General features: G+C 41.1%; 1 protein-coding gene across 1 annotated transcript; it reads left to right on the forward strand.

The window, feature by feature from the left end:
• The first annotated feature begins 1,083 nt into the window (after window positions 1-1,083).
• Window positions 1,084-25,050, forward strand: LOC120789562 (cullin-1). The gene is made up of 22 exons (XM_040126312.1): window positions 1,084-1,298; window positions 10,260-10,659; window positions 12,250-12,424; window positions 12,583-12,750; window positions 13,270-13,320; window positions 13,535-13,625; window positions 14,359-14,522; window positions 14,694-14,856; window positions 15,916-16,046; window positions 16,642-16,749; window positions 16,912-17,018; window positions 17,304-17,352; window positions 18,198-18,329; window positions 18,500-18,617; window positions 19,292-19,368; window positions 19,937-20,055; window positions 20,874-20,979; window positions 21,095-21,142; window positions 21,598-21,680; window positions 21,818-21,923; window positions 22,135-22,248; window positions 22,659-25,050. Exons 2-22 carry the CDS (start codon window positions 10,520-10,522, stop codon window positions 22,737-22,739), a joined length of 2,331 nt encoding a protein of 776 aa, XP_039982246.1. The 5' UTR covers window positions 1,084-1,298; window positions 10,260-10,519; the 3' UTR covers window positions 22,740-25,050.
• The last annotated feature ends 329 nt before the right edge of the window (window positions 25,051-25,379 follow it).

The following is a 25,379-nucleotide window of genomic DNA, read 5'->3' on the forward strand; positions in this document are numbered from 1 at the left end:
ATTATCGTAAAATCCGACGTTTCAACGCCGCGTACTCCAGGGGTGAGCATGTTATGTTATGGCTATTAGTCAGTTGAATTAGCTCTTAAACGGCAAAAAGTGTCCTTGTTTATCTGTTTTTGTTTCATAAAACAATCAGAATATGATAATTCTAATTATTTACTTTAAGACTCTGAGATTTACAACGTTATTGACTTTCCACACCAAGGTTTGACTCTAATCTGTAGGCTAATCTGTGGTCTTCCATTTTTTTTTCACAGAAAACAAATACATCAACAAAAACTTATTAATAAAAGTCACATATCAGCCCTTTAATTATAGCTGAAAATGCCAAGAGTTTGTTACACCATACAAACTGGTGCTACTTACTTACTTTGCTGTATTTGTTCTTATTACCACTATAATAATTTACATATTTTTTAAATTATTATTGTTATTGAAACAGACATCTGATGTAATGTTGTATTCTTACGTCTATAATATCTGTTACCTATGTTGTTTAGGTTTCGTGTATTGTTGTTAGTTCTGTGTTCTGTAAAGTAAAAAAAAAAAAGTGAAGTAAAAAAAAACACGTGTGATGGATTAATTTTCTGAATTACGGTTTATTGTGAGGGTAGAATCTATGTAGAATTTCCCGTATATTTAAACGCACACTTAAAACTTACCATTTCAGTCTGGCTTTCGATTAGAATTATTTATGGCCATTATTTGTTTTATTTAATAATTTCTTTTATTGCATTAATTTTTTCCCGCTTCTTTTATTTGTCATTGTCTTTTATCTGAATTTATTCTATTTTACATATTTATTTCCCAATATTTTTTAATTAAATTTATTTTTAAATGACTACCCCCCCATTTATTTCCTGTGTGTATTAGTCTCACATTGTTTCACTCTTTACATTTGGACTGTTTTATTATCACCTTGCCAGTCATTTGTAAAACAATTTGAATTGAAAAAAAAAACTGTAAGGGTGCTATACAAATAAACTTTGATTGCATGATGAAAATGAAAATCTCTAATTTACAACATTTCTACTTTTACTCATCTTATTTTTCACTTCATCTGCGTCTTCGTGTGCACTGTCCATCGTATCGCCCCAATTTCCGACGGCGCCTGAAGGCGACATGATTCGGTGGCTGCTGAGCTGATCTTTGTGCGAACGAAGCGGAGCGGTCGCAGTTGGCAACGGACAGCAAACACACACAGAAAGACGCGAAAGACGGCGGAGGAGACAGCGTTTGGGCCCGAAAATCCACACAGACGGCGATAATACAGTGACAGTGACGGCCTTAAAATGGTAAGGGGGCATTTACAGAGTTGTGAACGCAGGCTGGCGGCGCTAAGAGCTAGCAGGCTAATGCTAAACGGTTAGCGAACCGTTTTCCTGACTCATTATTGAGGAGCCCGAGAAGCTAGGCTGCCATTTTACACCAGCAACACGGGCAGTTGGTCTCTCCTGCCCGCTCCGGTTAGCTCGCCGAACACTGTGTTCATGTTAAATATATTCCACATAACACTTTCACATCAAAACGAATGATAAATAAGATCCAAAGAAGGACCGTAGTTTGCTTTAAAGCTAGTCCACCCAGCGCCTACTTACAAGCTAACTGGCTAATCGAGCCAGAAAAGCTAATGATAGCTAGCAGTGTTGCGTAGCAGTCTCTGGCTGAATTCGCAGCCCAGCGTGGAGACATCTCAGCAAATATTCGGAAATACTGCTAGTCTATAGCTTCGTCGTATTTTGTGAGGTGGTCACAAAACCGTCATTTAGCTGACGTTGCCACAGCTCGCTTTTAAACTGACCAGGTCCGGCCATCTGCCGCTCCGGAGTGAGGGATAGGGATTTGAACCTGACACAGGGCTCCCACACTCCTGGAACACCTGGAGAAGACCTGAAGGGTTAAGCTCGTCCATTTCCAGGCCTGGAGATGTTAGGAAATTTGTTAGGGCGGGTTGCGTTTTTGTTTTCTGTTTCCTCTGAATGATCAGGGCCCATCTGCTGGAGGCGATTGTTGTTGATTTCTGACTGGGTCTGTCTCCTTGATTTTTAAATGGGGAAGACAAACACAGTTGACGTCCCTGGTTGTTGATAATAAATTCCCACCCCTCCTTTTTGTCATGGAAGTTGGTAAAAGGTTAATATTGATTGGGCAGTCATGGGAAAGTTGTAGAGTTTCTTTAGTTGGGAAGGTGAAGGAGCCCTGCACTCAGATCTAATGTTTTAAGATAGTTGTATTTTAAGCAGGTTGTTCTTCATAATGCGTTGTAAGTCAATATATCGCCATACCAATATTGGTTAATTACAATATTTGAAGTTCATACAGGGCTCCCACGCTCGCCATGGAGTTTTTACAATTGTTATTTGGTGATATTAGGAAAGGGGAGATCCATGTTGTTGGGTGCTCACTGACGGTTTCTCTTTACATTGTCTTTACTTTTGAAGTAGAAAACAAATATTTACAGTCGGTATATTTAGTTGTTTTTTTGCTATTTGCTGAATTTCATTATAAATGGTTTAAATGGTTAGTTTTTATCTGTCAGTCACGGAAAAATGGCAGGACTTTTTAGATGACTAGGAGTAGGACCTTTGTTTTTGGATCACATGCGTAGAGTTTTTTTTTTTTTTTTTTTTTTAAACATAAATGTGATCAACAATGTTTTCTTTGCTTGACCAGACAGAGATATACAGTAATTAATAGCTACATTCATGTATGCAGTGGGGTTTTTTTTCAAAATGGAAAAAACAGTTATTAAAGAGGCTTACTACAAAACCTTGCACAAAGTGGAGCTTTTCAGAAATGCTTATGTTAGTTTAGATGAGGATTAAACGAATCCAACTACTTTAATATGTTTAATTGTATTTGTTGTCTTGTGAATAAATCAGTTCCTGTAATAATGCTGCGAATTTGTGGAAAATGAATGCAAGGAAATTGTACATTTCATCATCCATGAAAGATCTTTGCTTGTTTTCATGGTCTTTATTGCAAGCGAATGTGAATTATCTCTCGTGTTACGTGATGTTAATACTGTCAGCTTGCAGCTCTTTATATAGCATCAAGTTTCTTTGTGGTCATGTCAGCTGAATTTTGAGTTTGGCTCACTATAAGGTGTCTACAGTTTCCTTCAGTGTTTATTTTGAGTGATGAAACTTACTTTTACATGTGCAGACACATCTTATCCCCTCAGAATCATCCTGGTTGACTGGCAGGATCTGTGTGTGTTTGCGCAGACCATAGAGTCGAAGTATGTTGGTTCTTAGTGTAGTGTCTACTGTTTACTGTAGGATGATAACTTTGTACGTTTACCTTGATGAAAAAGCTGCAGACTTATCCATCCTCATACATGGCTGTTCAGAGGCAACAAAGAAAATGTTCATATCCCCACTTACATCTGTTGGTTCATATCTTGTGTAATTTTTCAGTTTGAGGGGAAGCGTGCATGTTCAGTCAACCTATATAGCCTGAAATAACACTAAAATACCGACTGCACTGCTTTTTTTTTTTTTTTAAATACGGTTTGAGGCTTTGAGAGGAATGTTGAATTTCCATATTTGATGTAATGGGAAATATCTATTTAAGGCGATTTCTTCAGTGATGTTTATATTACTTGGAGCACGTGCTGCACCTGATATGCCCTTTTCGCAACAGCTCACTCTCACATGCAGAGTTTAGTCGTCTGATCCTCTCTCTGCTCGACATCATGCTGGCATGCACGACTGAAATTTATCTGCATTTGTGTTTGGCAGCGTAAAATGAGCGGCGCACCTCCTAGGGCAACTCTATTAGCAAATCAGCAGCATGTAAACATACTGTTATTAGAGCTGAAACAAAAAGATCAAAAGAAAATTTATCTGCAACAATTCTGAAAATTTGCTCATCATTTTACTAACTTTATAAGCAAAAATACTGTCCAGTGGTTTCAGTCGCTAATATGTGGATATTTTGTTGTTTTGTTTTAGTCTTCTATAATAGTAAACTGAATTTTAGTGGGTTTTTGTTGGTCAAACAAAAGTTTTAAGTGTATGAACTTGTGCTCTGACATTTTATAGATTATGCAAGAAAGTCACTGACACACCAACTGATAAGGAGAATAATTGTTAGCTGCAGCTAGAGCTGAAACAAAAACAAATCGATTGCCAGAAAATTAATTGGCAGTTATTTGATAATCGATTAACTGTTTAAGTCATTAAGTCGTAAGTAAAAATGCCAAACATTTGCAGGTTCAAGCTTCTCAAATGTGTGTACCTAATTATTTTCTTTGTAGTATATCACTGTTATTTGAATGTCTTTGGGTTCTGGACTGTTGGTTGGACAACAAGAATTTTAACCTTGGACTCTGGGAAACCATGAGAGGCTTTTTTTTGTTGCTTTCAGACATTTTGTAGACAAAACAACTAATCAATTAATGGAGAAAAAACGACAGATTAATTCAAAATGAAAATAATCGTTAGTTGCAGCCCCAGCTGTAATCACTTTGATCCTGCAGAAACCAAGATTTAAAGTAATGTCAGCCATGACATGACTTTATCCTCCTCCTTTACCCTGTCTGACCCATCCCGTACTGTCTGCTTAATATGTACAAGGTGCTTTGATGTGATGGCACTGAGGGCAGTGATTGTAAAATCAAACCAGAGGGGCTGTGAGTCTCTCCTCGGATGCTCTTCTGAATGCCGAGCAGAGCAACAGAAATCAAAAGCTGCTTACGCTAATGAAATGTCCTCCCTGGCTGCCTAACCTCGCATATGATCGGTTTGTGTACATGCGCGCACAAACACACACCTTATGAACATGTCAGTATTCAAGAAGTGCTCGTCACTGTTGTTCAGATTCAGCCGAAGCTTTTATTGTTCCTCACCCTCGAATTTTGATGTTTTTGTTTCGTCACCAAAACTCAGATTTAAGGAAGGAAATGAAATCCTAAATTCAAAGTAAACACATGTTTCTGCCTCTGACTCTGCGCTCTGCGACAATGGCAGGTTCTCGTGTGTGTGCTTTTTCTGTGGTTTGCATTCTTTGTGTTTTAAATGTAGGGTATTAGGTTGTTGAGTCTGGCCAGGACACACGGTGACCAGGGTAATCTGATTTACCAGGCTGAGCTTTTTTTTCCCACGAATACCGCTCTCCCGCTTTGTTCCTTTCTGTCTCTCTATCTACCACTCCCTGCATCCTTCCCGTTCAGCAAATCTCTCTCACACACAGTCGACTCGGGTTCATGAGTTGTGGCTATGCCTGCAGTAAAGGCTTACTCAGTGTGGGAGAATAGAAACCAGCTGAATGCAGGTGAGGTTTGGCGGCTCAGCTGGTCTGCCAGCCCCTTTGGCAGGCAACCACTCACCACAGAGAAGTCCTAATATAAAAATCTGCAGGGGTTTTGGAGTTTTTTCGCTGCTGCGGAGAGCAGGTTAAGAACTTATTTGTGTGAGCCAGTTTATTTAAATGTAGAGAAACACATTTGCATTGCACACTTGCAACCAAGCAATTTGTTAGAGAGATAAGAATTGATATTTGTTTTCTGCTGCCGGAAGCTGACATCAGGTTTTAAACAACAGGGTGATGGGTGCTGGTTTCCCCTCTATGTCCACAGTTAGCCTTTTCCATCCCTCCATGGAGAGTTTTGTTGTTGTTGTTGTTGTTGTTTTTAATGATACTGGTTGTTATTTGTTTTTGGTGGCACAAGTTCTTTGTAGTGCTACTGATAAATTTGACTGTGACGTCCTCGGGATATTTGTCACATAAATGTGTTATGTTTTCAGTCTTTGGTGGAAAACGATGAAATGGAAATGAATGCACTGAGAGGTGCACCAATCCAAATTTTTTTTCTTAATACTGGTTTCTGAGACTTCAAATGTGCCGATATTGAGTACAAATCCAATACCAGCGCCCTCTTTTACCCAGATTAAAATCTGGAAGTCACTGGAATCATTTGAATGTACGGTAACACGAGGCCAGGAACTCCTGTGGAGATAAAAACTGAGGCGTGACTGAATGTAACTGATAGCAAATTTCACAGTGACACTGACAATGAAGCTGTATTTAGTGTGTACACAGTCCACATAATTAAGTCAGTATTGGATTGGTTCATCCCTAATAGGGCTGCAGCTACTGAATGTTGAAAATGCCCACTTTAATTCCCCAGAGCCCCACGTGATGCATTCACATTGCATGCTTTGTCCAGCCAGCAGTCTAAAAACCCAGACATATTCAATTTACTATCATACATCACAAGAAACAGTATCAAATATTAACATTTGAGAAGCTGGAACCTGCTAATATTTGTCATTTTTGCTTGAGAAATGAATGAAACTAGTAATCTGTTATCAAAGTAGCTGCTGACTTGTTTTTTTTGTCTCAACAAATCGATTGATTGCCTACATTTTTTTTTTAGCCTTAACCCTTAATTGTACTCATAATTTCAAGATAATTTGAAGTCCCAAGGAGAAAAGAGATGTCATTGTCTGTCTTGTGGCCAAAGTAACACCATCATAAAAATAAACAGGCCCACTGCAGTACTTGTTTACAGTCTAGTTGCTGTGGCCCAGACACTTAAAGGGTAGTTGTTCTCTGAAAAGCACACGTTCCCTGAAACGAGTCATGACCTCTGAACCTTTCTGCCGTTCGTGCCGCGTGTGAAGGAGGAGCGTGCCGACCATGGCGCAGTTTTTGGGGTTCTTATTGCAATTCAAACTTTCTAGAAACTGTTGCCGCTCAACAAGTCGTCCACGTCCTGTTACCCGATGTCACATAGCTGTGGAACTGATAATAGGTCAGATACTGTAGGGACCCAGATCTAATACCTTCTGGTGTGGGATTCTGGAACCTGATCCTAGTGCTGCTGTAAAGGGCACCTTTCTTACCGCTGGTGAATAGAAGCACAGGAGACAGAGAGACTGAACACACTAACTTCTGTAGTGGCTACTCAGAGGTATTGTCTGCCCCAGTTGCCATGGCAACTGTCTGAGCACCTCAGGCAGGTAAAGCTGCCTTTCCGAGCTGAGCAAGGATCTGCTGAAGAGGAGCGCGGAGGCTGAAACGGGTCTAGAGCCGGGGCAGACAGGCCCGACTCTTCATCCATCATTTAACACACCAACCAGCATCCTAACCCTGTATCAGCCAATGCTGAATTGAGGATGGGAAATAAACACCTGAGATGGAAATTAAAGACTTTCTTTGGTACTGGTAAAAATCCTTTTTTCCGCATTTGTTTCTCAGTTTTATAACTATTCTGTGGATGTTTAAAGGTTAACGAAATTGAGACTCATGTTTCCTATTTGTAGGTAGCCCATACAGTTCTTGATTTTTAATATCAAAATATCAAATCCATATATCAGAGATGTGTAACATTATCACCAATTAATTACATGTATGATGTGAAAACAAAACGTGCATTTTTAGAATTTCCCACAGACCAATGACACATCTTGTGTCGAGGAGGATAATGGAGACGGAGGTTGAGCGTTGAGAGGAAGACAGATTTTAGTGACTGATGAAGGTCTAATCCAAGTCTTGATGTGCCTGGAGTTTACTGCTGTGTCAAGGCCTTTCCTCTGCCTCAGCGCTTCCTCGTCTTTATCATCATTTCCCGTGGTGTTGTTTGGAGAAGCAGAATTGGAAAAAGCACTGCAGTAGATGATTTAAAAAATTGTAATACATAGGAGTTTTTCCATTATTTCACTCCGGATTTTTTGTGGTGGTTAGGAAAAAGTTTTGCAGAAATAATTTCAATTTTTTGGGGATTTGGACTGTTGGTCAAACAAAACCAGTAATTTGAGATGTCACCTTGAAATTGTGATTATAATTTTTCATCATTTTAGAATGTTTTCTCAAACTGAAAACTATTTTTACTTGCAGCCTTGGTAGAAATAATATTCAGTCTTCTGTACATTGCAATGAAACGCTTTCCGGTATTTGGCAATGCAACATCACTGAAGCTGTTCAGATGTCAAGTGTTCAGTCATCTCCAGGTGGCAGCAGCCAGGACTTGTCAACAAGGACAGGAAGTAAACAGAACAGGTCACTCTGCTTCCTCCCCTCTTCCACTGACAGGCTATTGCACTTGGGTCACGTCCTGAGTCTCTGGCCCTAATAGCTGTGAATGGCCAGAGACGGGCAGCGCTGCATGCCTGGTCCTTCTAAATATAGCAGTGCTGCCTACATGTACACAACAGTTTCTAGACATACAACCTCCCTTTAGTCACTCTGGTTCTTTTAGGCTGTATTCACGCAGCAAAGGCAACATATTCTGGTTTGTCCTTTTTGGTGACGGCTCTCAAATGTTCTGGGATATCTGGGATGTCAGTATCAACCCATGTTACGTGCTGTGTAATAATAACAATGACATATCTGGGTTTGATACCTGCTTGCTATAAACGGGTGTCTCGTTAGTTTTATTTATTTATTTATTTTTTATTGTTTTCATGCAGAGCTACCAAAATGTTCACACTTCACGTCTGGTGAAAGACGTCAAATTTAACTGCTGTTGTGGCAGCATTGGCTGATTTAGAATTAGTACTGCAGCTAATGATGAACTTTCTTTACAGTTAATCTGACAGTTATTTTTAGGATGAATCGGTTAATGGTTTAGTCTACAAATGTCTGAAAATATTACAAAGGGCCCAACAACTTTGCCCAGAACCTAATGAAACCAGTTTACATAGCTTGTTTTGTTTAGCTGACAGTCAAAAACTCAGTGACATTCAGTTTAAAATGAAAGAAAACAGAGAAAAGTAACACATTACATTTTATAAGAAAAATTTTTTTTTTTCCTCCTTCTTTTTGCTAGATTAAAAACAGTGTCGATTGACTAATTGTTTCATCTCTAATTTGGATTAGAGCATTCACATGCAAACTGCACGTCACGTGTACCCGTCTGGGTTTGATGTGTCCATGTGGGGCATTTTGGAAATTAAACGATGCCTGAATGCAGCTTTTCATAACATCTGTATCACATGAATAGAAAATGGATTTTAATGATGTTTGATGGTCTGACAACAGAATTACAGAATTTTTACATGCAAACTTTTCAGGCTTGATACAGAATGGATTTTCTGCTTTTTTGTGTTTCTTTTCATACTGGAAAAAAAGAGTCTAGTACGCAGTAAATACATTGACTTGCCCTGAGCAGTATTTGGTAAGGTGCTTTAAATAGTTATTTTTCATATTTTAATGGTAGATCATTGGTGTTATATTACTCTGTCTGTCTGCTACTTAATTTAGAACAGATTGAAGTTTTTCACTTTGACACATTAAAGGGCTCTCTTTTCTCTTTTGATCACTGTCCAACAAATCTTATTAATTCTGCTCTTCAGTACAGTAAAACATGAAAAAGTCCAAGGGGGTAGAAAAGTTTTTATAGGCACTTTATGTGCAGATAATCAGCACTGTCATTCATGCCCAGTGTCAAAGGTCTGTTCTCATTCTGTGTTTCCTGTTTTTTTGGTCTCGTCAGTTTGTCTGTCTCTCATCCTCCCTCCCTCTCCGTGGCTTGAAAGATGTTGATGCTGCAAACTCTGGCATTCATTTACCTTCTCCTTGTGTCCTGGAAGCGGGGATGAAATTACAGCTTTAGGTCTGTCAATTAGCCTCAATGATCTGGTCTCCTTGGACTGTCATCAGTGTCACTCTTAAACCAGTCGAGTTTACTCCTGTGCTAGCGTCGCAGTCAAGGTCTGACCTCATATTTAAACATTTAGATTTGAGCAGAGTGTTTTCAGATTCATCTCCATGCTTTATTTATGTATGTATTAAATTTTTAATGCTTCAAAATCTGAATAAATAGTGAAACGTTGCTAATGTTTACATCAAAAACAATTTATCATGTGGCGGTTTCTTTGAGCAACACAATAAAACTCTAAGCATTAAAAGGTCCGGATGAGGCCCCTTAGACAAAAGTAAAAAAAACTGGCCCATATTAGCCAAGAAGAAACTTTTTAGACAAAGGAGACAGGGCACTGTCTTGACACTACTGGTGAAGGAAATCGGGCGCTGAAGTGGACTAATCTGTCATTAGCTGGCTGACGTCAGGGTGTGGTCAGCACCGTGTCTACAGGGATCAGAGCCAGGTGTCAGCAGATAAATCCATGTAACTTATCAGGCTAACTAATAATACAGTACTTGAAAACTGAGGCTACTCTAATTGATTTTTGTTTCTGGGATTCGAAATTAATCCTGTGGATCACCAGTGTTCTCCTCATGTTTTTACGCAGTTAAATCGAAGATCATTAATCAAAATGTGTTCTGCCTTGTCCCTATTTCCTTCGCAGGTCATCTGGTGAGGAGTGCCGAAGCTTTTAGGTGGAGGAGTGGCAGACAGCGGCACCTAGGTGTGCAGAGTGGGACTGCATCCCGTCTCACATCCCGACGACCAGCTTCCTGAAGGCTGCTGCCGCTGCCAGATGGACTGCAAACTCTGAGAGCAGAACGAGTCAGGACAGAAATCAACCGAGGAGAGGAGCCGGGGGGAGAACGCTCACCGGGGCAGGAAAGGGAGGGCATTGGTGAGGAGAGGACAAGGGGCTCTACGATGTCGTCAAACAGGACCCAGAACCCCCACGGACTGAAACAGATAGGCCTGGACCAGATATGGGACGACCTGCGGGCTGGAATCCAGCAGGTGTACGCACGGCAAAGCATGGCCAAGTCACGCTACATGGAACTCTACACGTATCCTGAGAGATGGGGGAAGGTTGACACTGTGTGGTTGTGATTATTGTCTTGAATGTTGTGTGGATTTTTACAGATATGTCTCCAGAGCTGAAGCCATGAACCTATTATTCACTCAACAGAAACTTAATCAGCAGCAATTTTAATAAAACAGTCGACTGAGTTTTATTTATTTAAAAAAATGTAAAAAACATTATTTTTTATTATTTTAGGCAAAATTCACTAATTCTAACTTCTCAAATGTCTTTATAACAGTAAAGTGAGTGTATCTGGGGTTTGGACTGTTGGTCAAACAGAACGACCAAACTGAATATGTCAGTTTTGGCTTTGGGAATTGTGATTGACATTTTCCACTATTTTCTGACATTTAACAAACCAAACATTTAATTGAGAAAACAATGGGCAAAGTAACTGAACCACATACAAGTGTAAGCTTTAAGAACAAAATCTAAACAATCATATATTTTTAATTATTCACCCTACTTACTCTCTAATTTATAGCCCTAATAGCTGATGCATCCTAAAGTATCATAATCTCACCCACTTCTACATCCTATAACTATGGCAATAGCTACCTAACAGTGGCACTTAGCAAATATTTACCATTATTCCACCAGTTGTTTACTTAGTAGCCACCCTTGCTATGTGTTGTAGTGTACTTAATGACACTGGCTTGTGACTTCCTTTTCTCTAAAACCAAAACCTGTTTTATAGCTGTGTGCTCAGGTAATGAGTTACAACAAAAGAACGTACAGCAGTCCTGAAAACAGGAAACTTTTGCTTGAAAATCTCATCCTGCGCTTTATATAATTACAGATCTACTTAACAGATTTTATGCCATAGCAAGTTTTATTTTAGGTATAGAAAATTATTTCAGGGTTTTACCACCAAAGGGTTTTTTTTAAATTGTTTTTTGGCAGATAATGATCATTATCAGGTGGTGTTGATCCAAAATTTATTTTGTTAATGAAAAAAGGCAAGGTGGTTTGTAAACCTTTAGATTCCTCAACTACAGTCAGCAGCTAACCACTCTTATTTAATCTCCCTTTAAACATTAAAGCTCCATTACATTGACAATGTGCATGACGCAAGTGTAAAGTACGTAGCTGAGAGATGATTTTCTCTGAGGTACATTTTCTTGTTTGGTAACCTCACTTCCTCTTATGCACTTTTCGAGCACTAAAATATGTCATTATTTCCCTTAGGTACTGAACGCACCCAGCCAAATAATCTCAAAACTGTTATCCTATCCTGTCAGGCAGAAAGAACAATGTTAATTTGGACTATATACAAGCGTGAATTTGTGAATAACATATTTGCCTTTCGTGGCTTTTTCAGACAGCGTGTGCCCCACTGGTCGCTGATGACGGCGAGCTTTGTTGTGGTTATACAGTCGTGTTCTGCACAAAGGGAAGGATACACCTTATAGAGTAGTTTACATTCTTGAAATCCTTCTCATGAAATTACAAGAAACCCGATGCGAGGAAAGATGAATTTAAGCTTTATTTAACCTCCGATTTCTCTAACAGTATAGTTTCTGTCTCGGTGAGAGCACCTCTCTCTGTGTTTGCTCCTTAACTCTTTCCTCAGACATGTATATAACTATTGTACCAGTGTCCACCAGTCCAGCCAGGGCAGGGGCTCTGTGCCTCCAGCCAAGCCCTCCAAAAAGTCCACCACTCCAGGTGGGGCTCAGTTTGTAGGCCTGGAGCTCTACAAGCGACTCAAGGAGTTCCTGAAGAACTATTTGACCGGCCTGCTCAAGGTGAGTCCACACGCACATCTTTGTTTTTAACATCCTGAGAAGCCTAAACCTCAAAACTCCGGCGTCAAAGACACCGATACACCCTCTGCATTTTACTATTATTTTCCTCCTGTCCTTATTTCCTCTATCCCTTGCTTCCCCCCTGTTTTTCCCCTCAGGATGGTGAGGATTTAATGGACGAGTGTGTGCTGAAGTTTTACACCCAGCAGTGGGAGGATTACCGTTTCTCTAGTAAGGTCCTCAACGGGATCTGCGCCTACCTCAACCGCCACTGGGTCAGACGAGAGTGTGATGAGGGACGCAAGGGCATTTATGAGATATACTCTGTAAGTTTAATATACGCATCGGCCTCTGTTATCAGTGCTCAACAGATGTTTGTGGGTAACACTGGTCTCAGTATATACTGAGTTTGACAGCTGAGTTCCTTTCAAAGTAGTCATGACTACACCAAACACATAAATTTTCCGTTTTTATGAGGGACAGAACTTCAAAGTAGGCGTCTGCTCACTTGTAGCTTGCCCATCATTTCCTGAGTGAGAGTCATCATGAAACCTTTGTACTTCATGTTTGTGTTGATAAAAGATATGTTTAAAAGTAAATGCTTCCACCAGAATGTATCGACTTAACAGTTAGAGTGCGGAATGTGATGTGTGGTTTGGACTACGGTCATTACGAGACAAACTCATTTAGTTTGATGCCCGAGCGTTCTGGGGTGAGATGGACCATGCCGATCAAAAGAAATAGAGATGATTAACAGACATGCAGCCCTAAAGTCTTGACCTTTAGCTAATCTTCTCATTTTCCTCCCCTCCACCCCCCTCCCCTTCACTGCTGTTTCCTCCCAGCTGGCACTTGTGACCTGGAGGGAGTGTTTATTCCGACCCCTCAACAAACAGGTGTGTTTCTTTTTATGGAAGTTAAGTGAGAAATAACAGAGTGTTACAATACAGCCATTTATAGAAATGCAAACAGTTAAGTGTTCAGTGTTATGTTGTTTTTTGTCCTTCAAGTTCATGTGCTTTAATCTCACCTGAAAAATTCTGTATTTCTTTGTTACATTAGCTTTATTTTTGTTATTGTACAAATAATTAACTAACCTGTCTTTTTCAGGTAACAAATGCTGTGCTGAAGCTGATAGAGAGAGAGAGGAATGGTGAGACCATTAACACCAGACTCATCAGCGGTGTGGTCCAGTCTTATGGTATGTCCATATGTACAACGAAGAAGTATGTACATGGGAATACAAAACTTAACTTCTTTTATCTTGGATAAATTACTTTCTCAAAAGGAAAATATGATTGCACAAATAAAGGAATAAGTCAAACATGTCAAAAGAAAATATAATCTCTCTGGACATCTCTCTGATCCCTTCGCTATAGCTCTCGAGTCCTACAGGAAGAATGAAATCAGATTCCAACCCCCGATTTCCTATCCCAAAACCACCCTCCTTAAATCTTAACCCTTACATAACTGTTTTAAGCCTTCTGCATAATCTTTAGCATCTCAGGCCTTTATGTAAAACCAGGCTTAAGTATAACTGCAGGCATCTCTAACCTCATGTTTAAGACCAACTCTCCAAGCCAATCACAGCATCGACCCTTTTAAGTTTAATTTTTGAAAACTATACACTCTGCATCCGCCTGGCCGTTCACGCGACATGAATCATATCCCATGTCTGAAATGATAGCATAAACGGAAACGCTTCATTCCATTCAGAACACCTGCAGCAATTAAGTGATCTAGAATACAGGACGTACAAAAAGAAAATAATTCTGTTTGTGTAAATTATGAAAAGTTATCGTAGCTGAAAATATTAAACATAAAATGTTTTGCTTTGAAAACAGTATTTAGTCAGCTAACAGGGATTATCGTGTGGTTCCAGTCTTGTCATTCTGATCATTAATACCATTAACACCTCACCTCTCCTCCTCCAGTTGAGCTGGGCCTGAATGAAGAGGACGCCTTCGCCAAAGGCCCGACGCTGTCCGTCTACAAAGAGTACTTTGAATGTCAGTTCCTCACTGACACAGAGCGTTTCTACACACGTGAGAGCACAGAGTTCCTGCAGCAGAACCCTGTCACCGAGTACATGAAGAAGGTAGGCGGTCGTTCCGCTGACGCTACATACAGTTATGAACGAGTGAATAAAAGGGGACTCTCTGACTGTGTCCTCGGAGCGAAAGTTAAAGCGCTAAGCTTGTCACAATGAAGAAACGTATATGTAGACTGTGTTTGTGTTCTCGCTCATTCTCTGTGTGTTTTTCCTCAGGCGGAAGCCCGTCTGCTGGAGGAGCAGCGGCGTGTGCAGGTTTACCTCCACGAGTCCACCCAGGACGAGCTGGCCAGGAAGTGTGAGCAGGTCCTCATAGAGAAACACCTGGAGATCTTCCACACCGAGTTTCAGAACCTTCTGGATGCCGACAAGAATGAAGGTAAACCTGCGGTTTTAGTTCGGTGCGTGTATTGTTGCTGATGCAGCAACAATGGACAAAGCTCAGGTTGATTTTTTTTAAACTTTGGGCTCCGAGTTATTTATTTAGACATAGATAATCCAAAGATTTGCGAGATTTTTTTTAAAATTGCTTAATATCGATTTAACTGTTTGGTGGAAATGAAGCTAATGACACTCAAACACTAAAAACAAACTAGGATTTTTGTAGCAAGGGTTTGTGATTTGACAGCATTTTATCAAGTCAATGTAATTTAAACAGTCTCAAGTGGCAAACTCATTAATATTGGCAACGTGAAAATTAGGTGAGCAGATGAAGATACGGTGATTAAATATGTATCCAACATTGAAATTACAGATGTAGCCTGCTAAGTGTCAAGAGCTACTTAATTTAAATGCTGGAGATCCTAATTCAGAATTATTAAGTATTAACGTGGTTGTACAGTGCTGTTACAGAGTAATGGTTGTTTTCCCTCACAGATGATCCATAGCGGAGCACAGACAGCTGTTAGAAGAGAGCACATTAAACAGACAACAGCCAAAAGTTTAATTTTAGCCGTTATGGCATTAATGTTAATTAGCTACAGATGATTTAATCAGCCACCGGCGACGTTTGTCGGTTAAACGGGGGGGAGTTCCAGTCAGTGCCAGCTAAAAATAGGAAGCCTGCTCCTGAAATGTTTTCTACTTTGCCCTCTGCTAATAAAAAAGGAGAGAGGAGAGGTAAAAGTTTTGATTAAAGATTTGTTAGAGTTGGTGCTTTGTGTGTCTACCTCAAGCTAAGTGATGGTAAATGGGGATGGAAATTTAGGTTAATATTGATGTTATCATGGTGTTGATGTACTGTTTAGTTGTTACTTAGTTGTGTTTTCTTACCAAAGAAGAAAAAACTTAGATTAAAAATAGACCCCAGCACCACTGGTGGTATCCGACAGCGAATCCTCACTTCCCCAGGACACCAATTTTTATTTTGACAGTGTTTTGATTTCCCGTCAGTCTTTTAAATGACCCATGGTTGCCCTCTTCCTCCATCTTGTTTTAGACCTGGGCCGGATGTACAACCTAGTGTCGCGGATCACAGATGGTCTGGGCGAACTGAAGAAACTTCTAGAGACTCATATCCACAACCAGGGCCTGGCTGCCATCGAGAAATGTGGAGAGGCCGCGCTCAACGTACGGACCCCCTTTTTCACCTCTGTTTACTTTAGTGTGTCCATTGACTCGAAGGTACCGATCCGAACCTTCTGCAGTGTGGACGTGGTCAGTTAACAAGAAGAATAAGAGTCATTTGACAAAGACACAATGTCAGTGTTAGGTGCTTTTACTTTCTCTGTCCCGCTAACAGTTGTATGTACAGGAATCTATTTTCTTGACACTTTTACGAAATAATTTGAAACGGCAGTTTAAGAACGTACTACATAATGTTACAAAGGGGAAAAACCACGGACACGTGTATAACAATGTACATATTCGGCCTTTTTGTGCATTCAGACAGTTAATCACTTCCTTTCTCACCGCGGGGGAAATGATAATTCTCTTTCGCATCATTTAAAAATTTTAGTATCAGTGTGAAATATTCTGCTGCTGAGGAGGAGGTCAGGAGAGAGATGGAAACAGTACGTGAAGATTTTGTAAAAATTATTTGGTCCCGATCAGTCAGTGTGCAAGGGCTGAGACCAGTAGAGGTGTAGTACGTAAGGTGATTGTTTCCTAAATGAAGAAAAAAAATTAGTCGTGACTGACCCAAAGATGCGTACGTTTCTCCCAGGACCCCAAAGTGTATGTCCAGACCACCCTGGACGTCCATAAGAAGTACAACGCCTTGGTTATGTCCGCCTTCAACAACGACGCCGGCTTTGTGGCGGCACTCGACAAGGTCAGTAATCCTCTTTGGTGCGAGAATTGGGCAGGAAGCTTACAGCGAACCTAAACTGCTGACTGAGATACGAGTCAAATCACAGTATCTGAGGCCTTAACTGTGGGTTTTCCATTTAAAAAAAAAAAAAAAAAGTCCAATGCTTTGTCCCTCTCTTCACAGGCATGTGGTCGATTCATCAACAACAACGCCGTCACCAGAATGGCTCAGTCATCCAGCAAATCTCCCGAGCTGCTGGCCAGATACTGCGACTCTTTACTCAAGAAGAGGTAGGTGATGTCGCCTGTGCAGTTCCTGAGCCATCAAACATTTAAGGCTCGTTAAAAGAACTTCCGTGGTGTTGAAAGCTCCAGAACAAGCTGACCATTGGACCCGAGTGGTTGTTTCTAGGGCCAAGAATGAACCATCAAGCTCAACATTTTGTAATCTCACAGCTGATTCTTTCTAGTCAGTAATGCGTTTTGGTTTTTTCTCTTGACATTCTGTTTGTGTTAAAGTGATTGAAATCTTACCATTGCTCTTTGTGTGTCTGTGTGTGTGTGTTTTCTCTTTAGCTCCAAAAACCCAGAGGAGGCAGAACTGGAGGACACACTCAACCAAGTGGTAAGAACCTTTGACCTGCACACTTACACAAACGTACACATTTGTGTGTCTGTACTAGTGTCGCAGCACCGTTGCTACGGTACCACACTGGTACTAGTCACCCAGTTACTCTTGTGATGTCTGTTGTAGGCACAGAACTGTACCAGGAATAAAGAACACTGGATTTTGTGTTAACGCAGAGAGCAGTTGTCAAGTCTTCCCACAGATATACAGTAAATGCTCACAAGGAAATCTCAGCATAACTTATTTAAAACCGTACAAACTTAAGTCAGCATGGATTTACTTGAAAAATTACATATTTACTGCAACTAAAGGTTTTTTTTTTTTTTACTTATGGTGCAGTCAGTCAAATCTGGAAATGTCTTGGAAGTGACTGCTGGTTAACATGACGTTTAAATGGGCCGCATTTCAGTCACCGTTTCATACTTGTCCCGTCGTCTGACACCAGAAACGGAGAAACGAGTAAATGAGATCAGCTTTGCTGGGAACTCGGCCGTTCTAAATGACCGAATATGTGAGCACAGAGAGTCGGAGAGAAGCAAGCGGATAAAGGCCCGGTCCAGCCACACACTAGGTTTTGACATTGTCTTGATTTAATATCTGGTCTTTTATTTATTGCGACTCCAAACAAGTTTTCGTTTTTCAAGCGCAGTTAAATTCACAAGAAGTTTATACTGATGCGAGGAAAAGGCAGTGGCAGACAAATAACAGCACTAACAGATGGCAGACCGCAGCACAAGGACAGTGCGTCTTTGTGTGGGACAATATACAGGGTGTACACCTATGGTTTCGTGCTCGGACGGTTAGCATTGCATTAAGTTGCCTTTCTGTGTGTCCTCTTCCAGATGGTTGTGTTCAAGTACATCGAGGACAAAGATGTTTTCCAGAAGTTCTATGCTAAGATGCTGGCCAAACGTCTGGTCCACCAGAACAGCGCCAGCGACGACGCAGAGGCCAGCATGATCTCCAAACTCAAGGTCTGATCCGCAACCACCGGCGCTCCACTACAGACTGACAAAGTGCAAAAGACCTCACACAGTCTGTTTGCATGAAATCATACCCACAATAACAATAAACTGTCAGTTTCTGCATCTGGGAAGATTTAAAACCTCAGACTCTATCTGGTTTTGCTTTTGTTCTCCCGCAGCAAGCATGTGGGTTTGAATACACGTCCAAACTGCAGCGAATGTTCCAGGATATCGGAGTCAGTAAAGACCTGAACGAGCAGTTTAAGAAACACCTGACCAACTCCGAGCCTCTGGACTGTAAGAAAACACACACTCGTTTAGTTTTCCTTCAGGTATCCGTCTGACGCTCTTAGCTCATGGCGTTCATCCTTCCTCCAGTCATCACACATCTGCTGATCCCTGGTCTGTTTATCATGACTTCAGACGAGACCGAGCTTTTAAATGCACAATGAATAATTTTCCCTTTGGAATCTATTTGAAAAGATTTCAGATGATAAAACACATTTCAAGTCAAATCCGAGTTATTTTTAGACCCGGTTTCAGTGTTTTAAAGAAGACAGTAGCTCACTGTGACAATAAATACAGATTCAGGCCTTGAGGATTCACTTGAACAAACTTTATTAACACCGCTGTTTGGAGACTCGGAACACCAGAACTGTGACTGGTCTTTTAAGAAAGCAGTGAGTGCATGAGAGGGCTATTGTGATTTATATGCAGCAGAGCAGCTAGATTCAGTTGTCTGTGTGTTTGTTTATAAAAGACTTTACATTTTTAGCCTTTCTGTTAAAGCAGCTTGTTGTGGGTATAAAACACTGAGTGTCTGAGACCAGACTGCATTTAAATTTTGCCAAACATTACAGGAATTTAAATTGGTTTTTAAACTAGACTCAGCTCTGGTGTATGAAAGCACATAAAACCCACATGTGATGATTTTTTTTTTATTTTCTATTTTTTTTCCTTTCATGTTAAAGTGGACTTCAGTATCCAGGTTCTGAGCTCTGGGTCTTGGCCTTTCCAGCAGTCCTGTACCTTCGCTCTGCCCTCTGAGGTAAAGCTAATCCGACGTGAAAACAACTCATTCTTCTGGTTTTTTTTTTAAAAATCTCCCTGTGCAGAGTAGCTTTTAAGGCTCAGGTACGTCTGAAATATTCCGTTTCTGCTTCAGGGGGGAAAAAAAGCATTTTTGTAGCTGTAACTTGACTCAGACCTGTGTGAGTCTTTAGCAGCAACTTTATTGAAGAGCCGACCTGCTGCAGCAGTCAAATAATTAGCGTTGGAGCTGCATCAATAAACAGAATTCATGGCTACGGTTAATTTTTCTCGCAAAGCTAAATTAGTTGCAAACATTTGGCCTTTGAAGCTTACAATGAGCCGCGTTGTTGAATGTGTGAGCAACTTTATTCTCCAAACCACGAGGACTCAGTCGTCAGGAACCTCTTAAGATACAATCTTATATTTGATCCACTCTAGTTTTTGTCTAGTGAACGCCAGTCTCTTCAGGGCAGGGAAAAAAGGCACTTTATTTCCACTTTTAAATCTCTCTTTTTGCTGGAGACCTCACTTAAACCTTCCCGACGACGTCTGAACTCCGTCTTTCTCTCTGTCCCTCTGTGCAGCTGGAGCGAAGCTATCAGCGCTTCACGGCGTTTTATGCCAGCAGGCACAGCGGCAGGAAGCTGACCTGGCTCTATCACCTGTCCAAAGGAGAGCTGGTCACCAACTGCTTCAAGAACAGGTACACAGTCAGCTGATTTTTGACTGGACGATACGGACCGATGATTCTGTGCTTTTATTCTCTGTATTTATCGTAAACCTGCCCCGCTAACCACACCTGTCCATGACTGTACGGCTTTGAGTTGTAACAGAAAATGTATCGATGATTTCAGAACTTGTCTCTACAACATCGTCATCACAGACGCCTTTTTTTGTTTTTTTTGTTTTTTGGTCTTTATTCAAAACGAAGCAGGCTCCATTATTCTGAGCCCTGATGCTAATGGTGTTTTCATTGATTGATCTGCATCTCAGACTTAAAGTGAAATGTGCAGTAATAAAAGCTACACATTACTTAAGCAGCTGCTAAATCATAAATGACTGACAAGGTGTAGTTTGTTGCAGCTTCCCTGCTTACGGGACAGGAAATTTAAAACAGACTTTTATTGTAGTTTTGTGGGAGCCATGGTCGACACTGTAGCTTTTATCAAACTTACCAACGGTGCATTTGCTGGGGACTGTTTTCAGCAGCGGATTGATCAACATTTTTTGCTCTAGTGTGTATTTGTCTGAGCCAAAATGAACTACAGCGTGAATAATGCAAAGTTCGAATAATTGCACGAGTGTGTATTTTTAGCCGCTGTCTTTAAAGGTCAGCAGCTCAGTTGAAGATGAACCAGAGTTTGTGTGAATTTAAGGTTGTTTCTGGAGCTGCAGACCATTCAACACGTCTGTATTTATTATCAAGCCCGTTTGGCAGAGACTTTCGGGGAACAGGCTGACACGCTGGAGTCAGTTCCACACTGAAGCTGTCGTTGTCGTGGTCGTCTTCCTCGTTTACAGGTACACGCTGCAGGCCTCCACCTTCCAGATGGCCATCCTGCTGCAGTACAACACCGAGGACAGTTACACCGTCCAGCAGCTCACCGACAGCACACAGATCAAAACCGTGAGCACAAAAACATTTAAACTTTTAGTTAACACTTGGTCTATTTTAGTCTTTTCTGTTTATTAGTAGAAGTGTTTGATTTCTCTACTAAACCCACAGTTTCTTTTATTTTCAGGATATTCTGGTTCAAGTCCTGCAAATTTTGTTAAAATCGAAGCTGCTGGTGAGTAAAACAAACTGTCTCCCCATCTTTCTGGTCTCTTGTTTTCATGTTGCCAGCTTCCAGCAGTCAGAAGTGATTTCCGTGAGTCAGTTCAGGCTTAAATTTGTACGTTTGCCTACGTCAAGACGCAACTCCTGTGCTGACAGGTACGTGCGTTTCATTTCGAACACTAACAGGTGAATGTTCAGCTGGACTGAACAATCATATTTTTTTAGTTCGTGTGAAGGTGACCTCACACTTGTGTGAAAAGTAATAGTTAGAAAAAAGTCACATTTAACCAGGAAGTCTGTTACTGTGTTTTAGTAAGGACTGTTTTGGTTTTTCTTTGAGCGTCGAGAGTTAATTGAGAAACTGGAGAAGTTTTACAGAAGAGCGTGGTGTCTCGGCTCCATAGGACGAGTTTTAGTAGTTGGCAGCAAATGGCTCACATCAGCTGTCGCTCTAATGTCCGTCAGGTGCTGGAGGACGAGAACGCCAACGTGGATGAGGTGGAGTTCAAACCTGACACCGTCATCAAGCTTTTCCTCGGATACAAGAAGTGAGACACTAATTTACCGTCTCAAATCCTTAATTACACAATGACGACAGAGACGTGCTGCTGGACGTTGTGGTTTATCAGCAGAGTTTTAAGTTGTGTGGGGTTTTTTTTTTTCCTTCCTCTTTTCTCGTCTGCAGTAAGAAGCTGAGGGTCAACATCAATGTCCCAATGAAGACGGAGCAGAAACAGGAGCAGGAGACGACTCACAAGAACATCGAGGAGGATCGAAAGCTCCTCATCCAGGTGAGTGTTTACACCCACAGATCCACCTTTCTTTGAGGCTTGAATGTAACATTTGGTTTAAGAGGGAAAAAAAAACTCAAAACATGTAAATCTGTTGGTTGATTTTTATGTTGAATAAGACAAAACAAAAAGTTTCACCTCAGTTCACTGCAGGGTTTTAGTCCAAAGTACCGGAATGGTTCAAATAAATAATGTCAACGTGAATTTGTAGGCTGCAATAGTGAGGATCATGAAGATGAGGAAGGTCCTCAAGCACCAGCAGCTCCTGGCTGAAGTCCTGAACCAGCTGTCGTCCCGGTTCAAACCCAGAGTCCCCGTCATCAAGGTAACACACAGACACTTTCATCGGCTGTATGACCAACCATTGCTCAGAAGCTGGAAATCATTTCCCCTGGTATTTTTCTTCCTGTCAGCAAATCCCACAAAAAGACCAAAACCCACAACGGGTGTATCCAAACCTGATGCTAAAAACAGAATTCAGTTTCCCGGTGGTTTTTTTTCTGACCTACAGCCCAAAGAGTTTTAACTTAAAGCGAAAATCTTCACACTTTACCTTTTTCCTTCAGTAATCAAAAATAGTTGCAGCGAATGTGGATTAATCCACTGCTGGAAATAAGAGACGGACTGAGCCGTTGATGGTTTTGGTCTTTTTATGGGACGTGTAGCAACAACCAGCCTGATCGTCAGATACGAATCGATGTTGACGTCCGGGTTTTGTCTCCCTCTTGTGGCCAGAAATGTATCGACATCCTGATAGAGAAGGAGTACCTGGAGCGAGTGGACGGCGAGAAGGACACATACAGCTACCTGGCCTGAAACGCCGCCTCCCTCCTTCCCTCCCGCCGGCTCTCCTCGGTTTTATTTGTTTTTTTTTTTTTTTTTCTTCATGTCTGAGTAATAAAGTGTGGATCCCTCTGAGCAGCGGACATGTTGTGAGTGTGTCGCCGACCATGTGACTGCCCCGTTTTGACAACCATCAACGCGAGGGGGGAGGAGGGTGTGAACTTTCTGCTCTGCCTTCAAGGAACAAACGCCCCTCCTGTTGAGACTGGGAACCCCCATCTACATGCTGGCCTGTCCCGTCCCATCTGTAGGACTCAAACACACTTCCTTGTTGTCATATTGTAAATAACCACAGACTCTAAGAGGAAAACAAAGCCCGCTCCCTTCTTTACATAGCGCAAAAACGTAATGAATTAGCCTACAGCCAATCGGAGGAGAGCCGCATCCAAAGGTTTCTGCATGCTACTGCCTACCTGCACCACAGTGACCACGAAAAAGATTAAAAAGTAAAAATAAAAGTCGAGTCACTGGGCAGCCGACGCGGTCCACCATACGACGACGCGAAATCGACGCCGGTCACGAGTTAAAGTCTGCGACTGAACCGCAGGAGGTGGTGAGTTTAGAGCCGCCATGACGCTTCTTTATCTGCTAAAGTTGTCTGTTTTGGTTTGAGGTCGGTCGGGTTCATGCAGGAGGCCTGTTTAATTACCGAACGGTGGACATTTGTATAGTGTGGTTCATTTTCTAAATGTGTGATAAATAAAAACAAGGAAAGATTTCTCTAAACGCTCGCCTCCCCGAGTTTTCCCTCTGAAACGACGATTTAACGAAAACTTGGGGAACAGCCCTGAACTGCAGCTCAGTCTCTGGTAGCTTCTACTCACACAGCTGAGTAGTTTTGATTTTTATTAGATGTGAGAATCACAGTTTTCTTTGGAACCGCTTTCTGCTGAAGGAAAGCGGTTCCACTGAAAACTGCTGAGAGTGAGATTTTGGAAAACAGTTTTCCAATGCTCTGATCATCACAAATAAAATGTAGTTCACGTTGAATATGATGAGCTGGAGACAGAAATCTCAGATGTGAAGATCCAAACCCAGGGGAAAGAGAGAGAAACACTTTCGCCTCGTTTTCTCTAACAGGTTTGGACCGACACATTCAAATTACTTGTTTTGCTTTTGGACTTTTGTTGGAACAAAAAGAAAGATGTTCAGATAAGCAGCGAATATTTGACATGTGAACTGTCGCCAATTAATTCTCCGACAGGCTTAATGGTTCCGGCTTCACAATTTATTCCAAACTCAAAAATTGGATTGTTCTGAAGCTGCTGTTTAGACAGGTAGTTTAGAGTTCGGGGGGGTCAGAAGTTTAAGGTTTGGCTTAAATGGGAACTGTTAGAACATCAACGAAATGGAAAAAAAGTCTAAAGCTGGAATTAATCTATTAAACAAATGTGAATATTTTTGGGTTTTGGACTTTGAGCAGACAAATTTGCCTCTAAAAAACCTTGAGCCACAGAAATGGATTTTAAAAAACCCCAAATTATCAAGAAAATCAGCAGATGAATCGGTACTGAAAATAATCATCCACACGACATTTTGTAATGTGGGAGCCTTGAAAAGATGTTCAGAATGTTCTCCTTCGAAACCCAACGTAAAAGTATAAAAACGTGACACTAACATCATCCTGAGAGCATGTCTGAGCCGAAAGACCCCTGCCTACACAAGAAGTCATTAGAACAAATTAACCAAAAACGAAACCATTTAGAATATTTTAATCTGCATCACTTTGAACAACAAAAACCCCTGTAAACATTACAAAATCAGCACCTGTGTCGGAGGAAAAAGTGGTCCTGGTTCGACAAGAAGAGTGAAAAGTTGACGCAGGCGGACGTCTGAAACGATAAATAACCTGCGGTTTAGATTTCAGGGGAGGGCCGGGTAACGCTCCGGATTTGCTTCTCCATTTTAAGAATCAAATCCTGTCCTGCTTAGGTTGGTTTGTTTTTTTAAAAACATTATCTGATGTTCATAGGCAAGGAGAGTCTTTCAGAAACATCTGGATGCTTCAGAGGTCGGTTTTGTTTCTGACTGGCTCTGGCTCTCATTTCTCTGTTACCCGGCCCTCCGATCACAGATACACACAAAAGCTGCGGCCTCATCATCCTCCTCCTCCTCCTCCTGCACCCAAACCTTAACTCTGATTCTTTGAAGAAATGCCTGCCACAGGACCTGATTTCTGATTTACACATCAGTGTGTAAAATGAAAACAGCTGCTGTGGGTGTTTTTTTGTTTTGTTTTTTCATAAACAAGAATCCCCAGTTTGCATGATCTTGAAAAAGCAGACACACCCCCAATCAAATGCATCAACACTGTGAAGGCTCATATGAATCAGCAGTAAAGGTTGGTGATCTTCAACAACTCTCATTAAAAAAAGAAAAATTAAAAAAAGGTTCCTACACATTTCTGTCAGATTCACACTGTTGGGGTACCAGGATGTCATGTTTGACATTTTCATGCACATAAATGTCACATCATCTGGAATAACCGCTGGAAATCTCCCCAGAGTTGAATTTCCATTCAAAACCTTTCGGGGACTTGTGTAGGAACCCCTCGAGTGAAGCACCGGATTTTAGGGTTCTCCAGAGCCCCCGAAGTCTTTTGTCCGTCTCTGT

Source organism: Xiphias gladius, chromosome 5, assembly GCF_016859285.1.
Source record: "Xiphias gladius isolate SHS-SW01 ecotype Sanya breed wild chromosome 5, ASM1685928v1, whole genome shotgun sequence".
Lineage (NCBI taxonomy): Eukaryota > Metazoa > Chordata > Actinopteri > Istiophoriformes > Xiphiidae > Xiphias > Xiphias gladius.

Excerpts from the sequence above, each read along its gene's own strand:
- LOC120789562 (XM_040126312.1), top strand. The coding sequence starts at position 10,520 with ATGTCGTCAAACAGGACCCAGAACCCCCACGGACTGAAACAGATAGGC. Across the intron at positions 13,321-13,534 it reads TCCGACCCCTCAACAAACAG|GTAACAAATGCTGTGCTGAA; the intron begins GTGTGTTTCTTT and ends TGTCTTTTTCAG. Across the intron at positions 18,618-19,291 it reads CAACTCCGAGCCTCTGGACT|TGGACTTCAGTATCCAGGTT; the intron begins GTAAGAAAACAC and ends TTCATGTTAAAG.